Source organism: Antedon bifida, chromosome 1 (assembly GCF_963402885.1).
Source record: "Antedon bifida chromosome 1, ecAntBifi1.1, whole genome shotgun sequence".
Classification (NCBI taxonomy): Eukaryota; Metazoa; Echinodermata; class Crinoidea; order Comatulida; family Antedonidae; genus Antedon; species Antedon bifida.
The window spans coordinates 31563330-31575391 of record NC_136226.1 but is presented as its reverse complement, the minus strand read 5'-3'; the positions used below and the strand labels follow the sequence as shown (position 1 = coordinate 31575391).

Here is a 12062-nt window from a genome sequence, read left to right as displayed (position 1 = left end):
AACATGTGTGTCCCGTAATTTCACCTATGCTACACTGTATATAGATATACAGTATATACTGTACATATTGTATATGGCATATAGGCACAACTCAGCACTATAAGCATATAATAGGATGGCATACATCAACATTTTCCGATCGTATGTTAACGTACGTGCATGTTTAAAAAAAAATTAATTTCAGTAAAATGATAAAAATGATCACCTATAATTCGTCAAAGTGACGAATTAAATTCTAGTGAGAAATTGTTTTTGTAAAACAAAAAATGTTTCTTTGCAATTTCTTTCTGTACAGATTTTGTGTAACAAATATCTCAAAAAGTTTAATGTCAATGATTACCAAAATTTCTGAATGTCTTTCAAATACTTTAACTTAGTCCTAATAAGCTTTTCAGCGTGATCACTCATCCGTGACGTCATTTATACGCCATTTTGTGAAATCACATTATCAATCATATCTCTATAATTCATTATCACATATTAATGAAATTCACTACACGTAAACTTTAGGTCAAGGGTAAAAATATTAAGAAATAAAAACGCACGCACACGTAGGGTCATGCGCGTAAAATCGCGCGTTAAAAATTTAAAAAGCTCAAAATTAAGTTTTGATCAATTTAGAGCATGAATTAGGCCATTTGCGTGTTTCAAAAAATTACTGCGCAAAAAAAATATTTTACGCGCGCGATACTTACAAAGCGTAAAAAATGCAATTTTTTTATACAAATCGCATTCTACTCACCATCCTTAGTACATTCACCAAATTTGAGTCAGTTCCAACTTAAAATAACGCTATACGAGCAGGTTAAAAATGACAAAATGCGCAAATTAATTGCATCAAAGTGCTGAAAATGGTGAAAAATAAGGCCTTTTTAAAATGAATATAAATCTTCAGAATGGCAGGTGACCCCCAATTTTTTTAACTTATTCGGGAAGCCATTGGGTTGTAGATACATATTCATGTACACATTAGACGTACAAAATGGTATGACGTCATCAAATGGCCACTTGAATTTAAAAATTAGTAATTTTTATCTTTTTGTGTGGGTTATCACATTCAATAGAGCGCATCTCCCTTATTTGAGCCCGATTTTCGCCAAAATTTTAGTATGTGCTTGCTCAATTGATTATCTTTCTCATGGTTTGTAAACATTTTTATTTTGATGACGTTATCACGCGTAAAAACTTGAATAACCTAGGTCGTGTAATTTCAGCTACACCATACATTTGAATATCTAATAGCTCTTCAGAATTAAAGGTGACCTTGAAGATTATAACTTATTATGAAAGCTGATGAAATGTAGATATGAATTCATATAAAAATTAAGCCTATCGGATGTTGTGATGTTATCATATGGCCAGTTGAAGTTAAAACGTAGTTTTTAAATTTCTTTAGTCGAAGTTATACAAATTTCAAAGAGCGCGCATTGCGCTTCTACGTGTCAAATTCTCTTCCAATCCTTATATTTATTTGCTCAATTCATTATCTTTCGAAATTGTCATCTTCGAGTTCATTTTGATAATTCCATCATACCAAAAATTTAGAACATGATGTGGGTCCCGTAATTTCACCTATGCTACACTGTATATAGATATACAATATACTGTACATATTGTATATGACACATAATAGGTACAACTCAGCACTATAAGTGTATATGCAGCATCATGTCATAGGATGGTTTACATCAACTTTTTACGATCGTATGTTAACGTACATGCTTGTTTAAAAAATGTTAATTTCATTAAAATGATAAAAATGATCACCTATAATTCGTCAAAGTGACGAATTAAATTCTAGTTTTTATTGTTTCTGTACACTATTTTGTGTAACAATTATCTCAAAAAATTTAATGTCAATGATTACAAAAATTTCAGAATATCTTTCAAATAATATAACTTAATCCTAATAAGCTTTCCAGCGTGATCACTCATCCGTGACGACATTTATACGCCATTTTGCGAAATCACATTATCAATCATATCTCCATAATTCATTATCACATATTAATGAAATTCACTACACGTAAACTTCAGATCAAGGGTAAAAATATTAGCAAATAAAAACGCACGCGCACGTAGGTTCATGCGCGTGATATCGCGCGTTAAAAATTTAAAACGCTCAAAATTAAGTTTTGATCAATTTAGAGCATGAATTAGGCCATTTGCATGTTTCAAAAAATTACTGCGCAAAAATGCGTTTTTGCGCGCGCGAAACTTAAAAAGCGTAAAAAATATGAATTTTTTTTACAAATCTCATTCTACTCACCATCCTTAGTACATTCACCAAATTTGAGTCAGTTCCGACTTAAAATAACGCTATACGAGCACGTTAAAAATGACAAAATGCGCACATTAATTTTACAAAAGTTCTGAAAATGGTGAAAAATAGGTCTTTTTTAAAATGAAAATAATTCTTCAGAATGCAAGATGACCCCCGATTTTTTTAACTTATTCTGGAAGCCATTGAGTTGTAGATATGAATTCATGTACACATTTTACGTACAAAATGTTTTGACGTCATCAAATGGCCACTTGAATTTAAAAATTAGGATTTGTTATCTTTTTGTGTAGATTATCACATTCAACAGAGCGCATCTTGGTTATGTGTGCTCGAATTTCGCACAACTTTCAGTATGTGCTTGCTTAATTAATTATCTTTATCATGAGTTGACACTATCTTCATTTTAATGACGTCATCACGCGTAAAAACTTGAATAACGTAGGCCGTGTAATTTCACCTTCGCAGTAAATTTGAATATCTTACAGCTCTTCAGAATTGAAGGTTACCTTGATGATTATAATTTATTATGAAAGCTGATGAAATGTAGATATTAATTCATATAAAAATTAAGCCTATCGGATGTTGTGACGTTAACATATGGCCAGTTGAAGTGAAAAAGTAGTTTTTTCATATTTTTCGTCAAAGTTATACACAATTCAAAGAGCGCGCACAGCGCTTCTACGTGCCAAATTTTTTTCCAAATCTTATATTTTTTTGCTCAATTAATTATCTTTCGAAATTGTCATCTTAAAGTTTAGTTTGATAACGTCATCATGCCAAAAAATTAGAACGTGTGTGTCCCGTAATTTCACCTATGCTACACTGTATATAGATATACAGTATATACTGTACATATTGTATATGGCATATAGGCACAACTCAGCACTATAAGCATATAATAGGATGGCATACATCAACATTTTCCGATCGTATGTTAACGTACGTGCATGTTTAAAAAAAATTTATTTCAGTAAAATGATAAAAATGATCACCTATAATTCGTCAAAGTGACGAATTAAATTCTAGTTTTTTTTCTTTTTATTGTTTCTGTACACTATTTTGTGTAACAATTATCTCAAAAAGTTTAATGTCAATGATTACAAAAATTTCAGAATATCTTTCAAATAATATAACTTAATCCTAATAAGCTTTCCAGCGTGATCACTCATCCGTGACGACATTTATACGCCATTTTGCGAAATCACATTATCAATCATATCTCCATAATTCATTATCACATATTAATGAAATTCACTACACGTAAACTTCAGATCAAGGGTAAAAATATTAGCAAATAAAAACGCACGTGCACGTAGGTTCATGCGCGTGATATCGCGCGTTAAAAATTTAAAACGCTCAAAATTAAGTTTTGATCAATTTAGAGCATGAATTAGGCCATTTGCGTGTTTCAAAAAATTACTGCGCAAAAATGCGTTTTTGCGCGCGTGATACTTAAAAAGTGTAAAAAATATGATTTTTTTTACAAATCTCATTCTACTCACCATCCTTAGTACATTCACCAAATTTGAGTCAGTTCCGACTTAAAATAACGCTATACGAGCACGTTAAAAATGACAAAATGCGCACATTAATTTTACAAAAGTTCTGAAAATGGTGAAAAATAGGCTTTTTTAAAATGAAAATAATTCTTCAGAATGCAAGATGACCCCCGATTTTTTTAACTTATTCTGGAAGCCATTGAGTTGTAGATAGGAATTCATGTACACATTTTACGTACAAAATGTTTTGACGTCATCAAATGGCCACTTGAATTTAAAAATTAGGATTTGTTATCTTTTTGTGTAGATTATCACATTCAACAGAGCGCATCTTGGTTATGTGTGCTCGAATTTCGCACAACTTTCAGTATGTGCTTGCTTAATTAATTATCTTTATCATGAGTTGACACTATCTTCATTTTAATGACGTCATCACGCGTAAAAACTTGAATAACGTAGGCCGTGTAATTTCACCTTCGCAGTAAATTTGAATATCTTACAGCTCTTCAGAATTGAAGGTTACCTTGATGATTATAATTTATTATGAAAGCTGATGAAATGTAGATATTAATTCATATAAAAATTAAGCCTATCGGATGTTGTGACGTTAACATATGGCCAGTTGAAGTAAAAAAGTAGTTTTTTCATATTTTTCGTCAAAGTTATACACAATTCAAAGAGCGCGCACAGCGCTTCTACGTGCCAAATTTTTTTCCAAATCTTATATTTTTTTGCTCAATTAATTATCTTTCGAAATTGTCATCTTAAAGTTTAGTTTGATAACGTCATCATGCCAAAAAATTAGAACATGTGTGTCCCGTAATTTCACCTATGCTACACTGTATATAGATATACAGTATATACTGTACATATTGTATATGGCATATAGGCACAACTCAGCACTATAAGCATATAATAGGATGGCATACATCAACATTTTCCGATCGTATGTTAACGTACGTGCATGTTAAAAAAAAATTAATTTCAGTAAAATGATAAAAATGATCACCTATAATTCGTCAAAGTGACGAATTAAATTCTAGTTTTTATTTATTCTTTCAGACCTCTGAGTATGATGATCTACGTAGAGCAATAGCCCAAGAAAATGAAGCATCACTTAGAAGGAGCCTGGTAAGTTATAAATTGCAGTAAAATAATATAGTAAGCTTTTAAATGTATGATGATCAGGACTGTAGAGAGCTCAGAAGTGATTTCAGCAGACATAAAGCTCTGTCTACATTAGGGAGGTTTCGCAACCTTACGAATACGAAAACGGATACGTCACACATTTGTGAAACTTTTGAGCTGATCCCCAATTCATATTCGTAAAGCGTATTCGTGTTGACGAATATCACCAGTCATATTCGTAACTACAAAACGAGTATAGTTTTTGATCTATTTTGCACATTCTGAATTTGAATCAGGAACGATTCATGATTATAATATAATTATAGATTTATTGAAAGTAATTTACTAAAGTAATTTACTAAAATGCTAGGTCAATTTTGATAAATAGCAGTTTTTAAAGTCCTCACTCGCTTTGATGTTACGCTAGGCCTAGGCAGCCAAGCACCAAGCAACACGTACACGCGCTTCGCTCAAATTTACCGCAGTCATATTTTGGACGGCGCCCTCAATATTTCGTTGCCATGCGAAACAGATTTTTACTGGCTTACGAAAACGAATACGTGTGCGTGACGTATCCGTTTTCGTTATCGTATTCGTAAGATTGCGAAACCTCTCTACTAACAAACTTTATGTGACAAAAAAATGTGATTTGCCCATATATGGACATGATGATGTCATATCACTACCATTGGCACTAAAAAAATTTTGTAAATATGTAAATATTCAAAGAGCTAGATGCTATTTTATCGATTTTTAGATCTTAAATTAATTTTTACATACAGTAATATGAAATTATTTCTTTTAGGAGCCATCAGTATCCTCATCACCATCATGTAAGTTAAAACTTTGGGTTTGAAATAAGTTGTTGCTTAATAATCTCTTGGTTGTCAAGTTTCAATTGTGTTTGGTTGATGCTAGGTACTAACAACACAAAATTCACACAAGAGTGTACACAGTTTCATTCTTAATTTTTAAATAATTATTATTAAATTCACTTTTTAAAGCACGACCTACAACATCTAGATCATCTGGTCGTACATTTGTTAATTTTGTTGCTGCGAAACAACGTCAGATTAGCGACAAAGTTTCTCAGAAAACTCGTAAACGTGGTCAGGAGCTTATGGCTTTGCTTGACCTAGATGCAGTTGGGTTTGATGTACTGGACATGGCACCAGTCAATGAGTATGACCTTTATATTAGAAGCTTTGGGCAATCCAATACAAAACAGGTAAGTGCTGGGTAGTCAAATAAGATATGTTGTTGGTGTCAGTGTCAGAGAAAGTAGTGCAACTTAATGTTAAATTGAAATAGTACTTTAATTCAAAATTCATATACTGGTTTTGTTTATAATTTATTAATTGATTATTTTCATTACATTTTCTAAAACTAAATTCTTTTTTTGCAACTACTGTAGTATTAGACTGTTAAATAAAAGTTCAGAATAAATTTCTTTCATGGGCCATAGTATTATGAATTATGTAAAGGATGAATATGGATCTTGTAGATTTAAGATGTTCCATTGAAATTGCATACGCATGAATAATGAATTGGAATTGAATTATGTAACACTCTGAAATATATTGAAATATTTGTTATCTTTTTTAGGCGTATGCACAATGTAATGAAGATAATTTAGAACGTGAAATCCAGACTGATGACATTGAAATGGAAACAAAATGGACGCAGCATCCTGCCAATGATTCAAAGGGCTGTGGCGGTAAAAAAAGCTACTTTGTTTTGTAGAATATGATTTACTCTAAACTCCTTTAACATTTTTAAGAATTGGCATTCTGATTTATAGATTATCAACCTCTATCATGAAACTCTGTCTACACTATCCAACTAGTTTGACAAAAAAAGTGTGATGTGCCCAAATATTGTAGTGATATCACATCACATTCTTTTGTCACATAAAGTTTGATAGTGTATACAGAGCTTTAGAGGATAAATTTGTTAATGTGTGAAATTTTGTTTTAATATTTTTGTTGCCAATAAAACATGTATGAAACATATATTTTAGGAGAGAGGTCAAACGAAGATGAGAGGTCGATATTTAAAGGAGAAGATTCCATGCGCCTTGCACACTTCTTAGAAAAAGCTTCACGTGTAGTGTGTACACTCTTGGAAGAGGAAGAGGCAGCCAATCACCTTAGTAGCCTGCAGTCAAGTAACTTCTGCTTCAGTCAGGGATTCACTCATTTAAATATGCAGCATCTTTTTCTTGAAGGTATGGGTAGGTCAAGGGTCATTCTGGGTACAGCAAATCCATAAATTACTCACTTCACTTTTCTTTACCCACAAATATAAAGTATAAACATTGTAACATATATAAAACATAATATATCAAGGGAAGGGCTAAAAAATAGTTAAAACTTCTGATGTATGAATAAGCACAATTTTTTTTTTTATTAATTTTTTTTTTTTATTTATTCAATTTTCTGCCATATACAATACAAAGAAGACAAAACAAATATAAAAGGCAAGGAAAGACCAAACAGGTGGTATAACACCTATGCTAGTTGGTCAACCCAAAACAGAACACAGAAATAAAAAAAAAAATTGACATTATACTTACAGTTTAATTTACACTATGAAGTATTAATAAACCTCAGCTCAATGGTTTGGTATGCAAATCCATAACATCCCCCCCTGCAGAAGAAGAAAAAGTTACATTTTGAGTGTTTGTGTACGTTTCATTTGTTGATATAAAAGTTTGAAGTACACCACGTATATTTAGTTATGTAAAGAACTGTTGAGTTTCTCAAACAATATATTATTTTTCCTTTATCGTTTTTGTGTAATCTTTTAGGTCGTGATGTGTTACAAGTGCAGTTTCATCCAGTACAAACCAGTCTATTGCTGACAGCTCATACTTTACCTAGACTTGTAAGTAAAACTCAAAAAAATATTACAATAATGTACAATAGGAGTATAATAAGTAATGACAATAATATGTATTTAAACACGTTCTATTCTTTGGTACAATCAATTTTCTCATCATTTTGATCATTTTTTAACCCTCTGTGAAACCTCTGTTTAATTTTGAAGGAGGAGGATAACAAATTAAAAAAGGTACACTGTTAAATTTAATATATTATATATATACTGCATATATCGTGTAATAATATCCAAAGTGTTATATATATATATATATACTGTATATTTATGCTCATAAAATCGTTTTAACCTGGTGTATGTCTAGTGCTTGCTGTTTTATAGTATATTAATAATATTGAATTTCAATTGTTTTTTTTCAGTTGTATTTTATGTGTTGTTGATATTCTAATCAATATTGTCTTTATTCTTGTGCTTATTATATAGACTTCCTAAACAGGTTACCTTTAAACCAGTAATCCTTTAATTTTTCCTTTTTTCAAGATTGTATTTTTGCTGTGTTTATTTTTGTAATTATTATTGTTTATTAGTAAAGCATTACCATATAAAAATATAGTGAAATCATCAATTTTTTTGTTGTTTTTTTGTAGTCAAATTTAAAACATAACCTTAATGGATCTGGTCTTATATGTTTATGGAATCTGAATATACCAAATAAACCCCAAAGGTATGTGAGCATTTTGGTTTTTATTTTCTAACATTCTTGTATAATTAAATGTTATAGATGTCATACAAATCAAGTATTGTATTTATTTTATTTTTATCAGAGTGCTTTCATGTCAGTCATCAATTACTTGCTGCTGCTTTAGCCCGACTAAAACGTCTTCTGTGTTTGCTGGAACAGTGAGTACATTAGCATATAATTTTATTGATTAATTAATATAGTTAAACTAACTGAAAAAACTCCAAGAGACCAGGTTTTTCTTGAGATCCAAAATGTCACAAAAGAATGTCAGCCTTTCTAGAAAAGCAGATTATTAGGCCAGTCTAAAGCTCTGTCTACACTATCAATCTAGTTTGACAAAAAAAGTGTGATGTGCCGAAATATGGTAGTGATATTCCGAAATATGGTAGTGATAATGACATCATCATGTCCATATATGGGCATATCACATAAAGTTTGATAGTGTAGCTTAAGGATGTTTGGTTTTAAGAGACATGACTCTCTTTAACCTTCTTGATATGTCAAACTTTCCACTTTGATAGGATAAATGATTTAGTAGCCTTTCAAAAAATTAAACATGTGTTTTCTTCAGGTTGATGGCTCAGTGGTTGCATGGGATTTAAGGGAACCCTCCGCAATGCACTCCACTCTGAGTACAGGAGCAAGTATTGTTGATGTTCAGCCACCAACTTACAGCACAGATGGAATATCAAATGAAGATAACCACCATAGCACAGTAGTCTCAATCCAGCCAGTAGTCTCCATAACAGACAGCGTTCAGTCTACTAAGGATGAAGGTGTGGCATTCCAGCTAGCCTCCATGGAACAGAGGGGACAAGTTGTTTTCTGGGTAAATAAACTATACATTTATACTATAGTACAAATCTCTATCGTGAGGCCAAAACAATAGAAGACTTATAACTTTTCAGCAAAAATACCGGGTTTCCCCCAATTTTATCAATGAATACTGGCAAAAACAGAAAGACAATTAATGCAGCAATTACACAATGTCAGGCTAGGCCTATAGCTACCGTATGATGTTCGTACGTTACCGATGTTTACCAGCTAGGCCTACAAAACTAAGCCTAGATAGGGTAGGCCTAAAGACCGTCCACGAGAGGACATTCACCGCGAGCTACTTAGGTAGTGCATTGTTTCTCTCTTTTTATCATAATTTACCATAAAACGTACATTAAGACAAAGAATGACCTGGTTTAATTAATGTTTTTACAGTAATATAGGTATATAAAGTAATATGCATTTTTTTACAAAACGTCTTTAACATTTTTATTATTTGTAGGTTGTGATTGAAGTAGACAAAGTCGACAGTGCAGGTTCTCAATCTGATCTAGGTTTGTGAAATTCACTTATTGAATTAGAATTATAATTTTTGTTTGCGTTTCATTTTTCTGATATAAATAATACAGTACATATCAAATCAACATTTATTTCCAAATAATGGTGGCGTCACCAAGAAAGCAAATGCTTGTGGCAGGGACGCCATAACAAAACGGACAAAAGAAACAAAAAAATATATAAAATCACAGAAATGAAAATAACATATCTCTGTATCTTAGGCCTAGTTCCAGGAGGTAAAATCAAATTAATGAAGAGCTCATCTATATGTCTCAAAGACCCACGCAGGTGAGATAATTTATTGTAACTGACATTAAATAGCTACGTTCTTCATGTCAATCAATTAAAATTTTAAAAAAACTGCCTTTTTTTTAAACCTTTAGGGATGTGAGCCATCTTTCTGTACGTCATTTACATTTCTCTCAAACGGACGCTAATCATTTTTATGTTGCCACTGATGCAGTGAGTTATTTATTTATTTTAATTTTATCAGTACAATAAGCTTTTTGTAATAAGATAAACTGTAGTATTGTAGAATACAGTACTGTATTTTATAAGTCATATTTTAGAATCTCATATCGATAAACTTAATGTGGTTTCTCTCTTCATATTCACAGGGATACATTATGCACTGTACACGCAATGGCACAGCTGATATGCCAAGGTTATACCATACACAAATAGGTAATTTATACAAATAATTTATCTTCCTGGTTATTCTCGTACAATAAACCAAAAAAGGTTTTTAATGATCCTAATTCTAATTGAAGTTGAAAGCATATACAAACCAACAAACAAGAGAAACTGTAAGAAACAATTTGTCATCTCTGATTTTATTTACTAAAAAAATGGATCTTCCTATTTCAGATTTTCCAGTAGATATTCTGGCAGTAGATTTCCATCCATTTGGTTTACCCTTTTTCCTGGTAAGATATCATTTTAAATATTTAATGAAAGATATTATATGAGAATTGGATATTCTGTGTTGTCCTTTTTTTTATTTTTTAGTTAGTAAAGTAAATGTTAATTTTTTTTAAAGGTTGGGTGTAGAGATGGATGCATTCGTCTACACCACACTAAATCTGGTAAGTGTACAATACATTGTCTAAAGCTCTGTCTACACTATCAGATTTTATGTGACAACAAAATGTGATGTGCTCATAATGGACATGATGATGAATATCACTACCATATTTGGGCACATCACACTTTTTTTGTCAAACTAGTTTGATAGTGTAGACAGAGCTTTATTGCTCCATAATAACAGCTATTTATATTCTGGACAGCAATGGTTTTATGATGAATTTCAGAATTATAGATAATATAGTAAGTTGTAAGAAAGTAAGCTTTTATAAAATTAGGCATAAATCAATGTTTTGTTTATTTTACAGAGTTTCCTGTAGTCACATGGTCAAATTCAACCAATGGGATGGACCTGGTGTCTTTAGCATGGTCTCGTAGTCGACCAGCTGTTTTCTTCTCTGTTGACATCACAGCAAAAATGTTTATATGGGATTTATTAAAGAGTGACAGCAACCCAGTACGAACTGAACAGTTTAATAATAAAAGGTGAGAATATTATTTATGGAATTACAGTGATGTAGCCACAAGAAATAAAGTGGTTTTTCACAAAAAAAGGTTCAAGCCACTGGGTTGTCAAAGGCCTCTGCGACAATCAACTGGCTACCAATTGGCTACAGCCGAGAATTATCAAAAAAGTTGGAACAGAAATTTTGGCCAGAGTAAGATTGTATTGCGAATCACCGTTATTTTTGTTGTTGTGATTATAGGTTAAAATGTTTATCATTGTCAAATGATCACAGCGCCACCAGGAGGGCAAGGTCTGAGAGAGAACCTGAGCTGGTGAGTTATATTCCTATAGATTTAAAAGTAAATTAATGTATGTTAATGTTTATGTCTGTCTACACTATCAAACTAGTTTGACAAAAAAAGTGTGATGTGCCCAAATATGGTAGTGATATGCTTAAAGACCCCTTCCCTGCAATTTTGGACGTTTTTTGGAAAATAATACATATATATCACTTTAAAAACATTAAACCATGTCATTCCTTGTCTTAAATGTACGTTTTATGGTAAATTATGATAAAAAGTGAGAAACAATGCACTACCTAAGTAGCTCGCGGTGATCGACCTCTCGTGGACGGTCTTAGGCCTAGCCTAGCTAGGCTTAGTTTTGTAGGCCTAGCTGGTAAACATCGGTAACGTACGAACATCG

The 12062-nt window shown here is 31.9% G+C and overlaps 1 protein-coding gene across 3 annotated transcripts in view; it reads left to right on the top strand.

Annotated features, from left to right (window-relative positions):
- Positions 1-12062, top strand: part of LOC144850385 (cytoplasmic dynein 2 intermediate chain 1-like) — a 35746-nt gene that overhangs the window by 21386 nt on the left and 2298 nt on the right. For 2 of the 3 annotated variants that reach the window (XM_078707673.1, XM_078707663.1), the window contains 18 exons: positions 4846-4914; positions 5717-5744; positions 5916-6139; positions 6517-6628; positions 6932-7138; positions 7721-7797; positions 7960-7983; positions 8397-8473; positions 8574-8649; positions 9063-9320; positions 9771-9822; positions 10048-10114; positions 10210-10288; positions 10444-10510; positions 10694-10752; positions 10866-10911; positions 11218-11395; positions 11617-11689. In XM_078707673.1, the coding sequence (XP_078563799.1) occupies positions 4846-4914; positions 5717-5744; positions 5916-6139; positions 6517-6628; positions 6932-7138; positions 7721-7797; positions 7960-7983; positions 8397-8473; positions 8574-8649; positions 9063-9320; positions 9771-9822; positions 10048-10114; positions 10210-10288; positions 10444-10510; positions 10694-10752; positions 10866-10911; positions 11218-11395; positions 11617-11689 (1773 nt within the window). The remainder of the gene's footprint in view (positions 1-4845; positions 4915-5716; positions 5745-5915; positions 6140-6516; positions 6629-6931; positions 7139-7720; positions 7798-7959; positions 7984-8396; positions 8474-8573; positions 8650-9062; positions 9321-9770; positions 9823-10047; positions 10115-10209; positions 10289-10443; positions 10511-10693; positions 10753-10865; positions 10912-11217; positions 11396-11616; positions 11690-12062) is intronic. The other variant, XM_078707669.1, reaches the window with a different exon arrangement.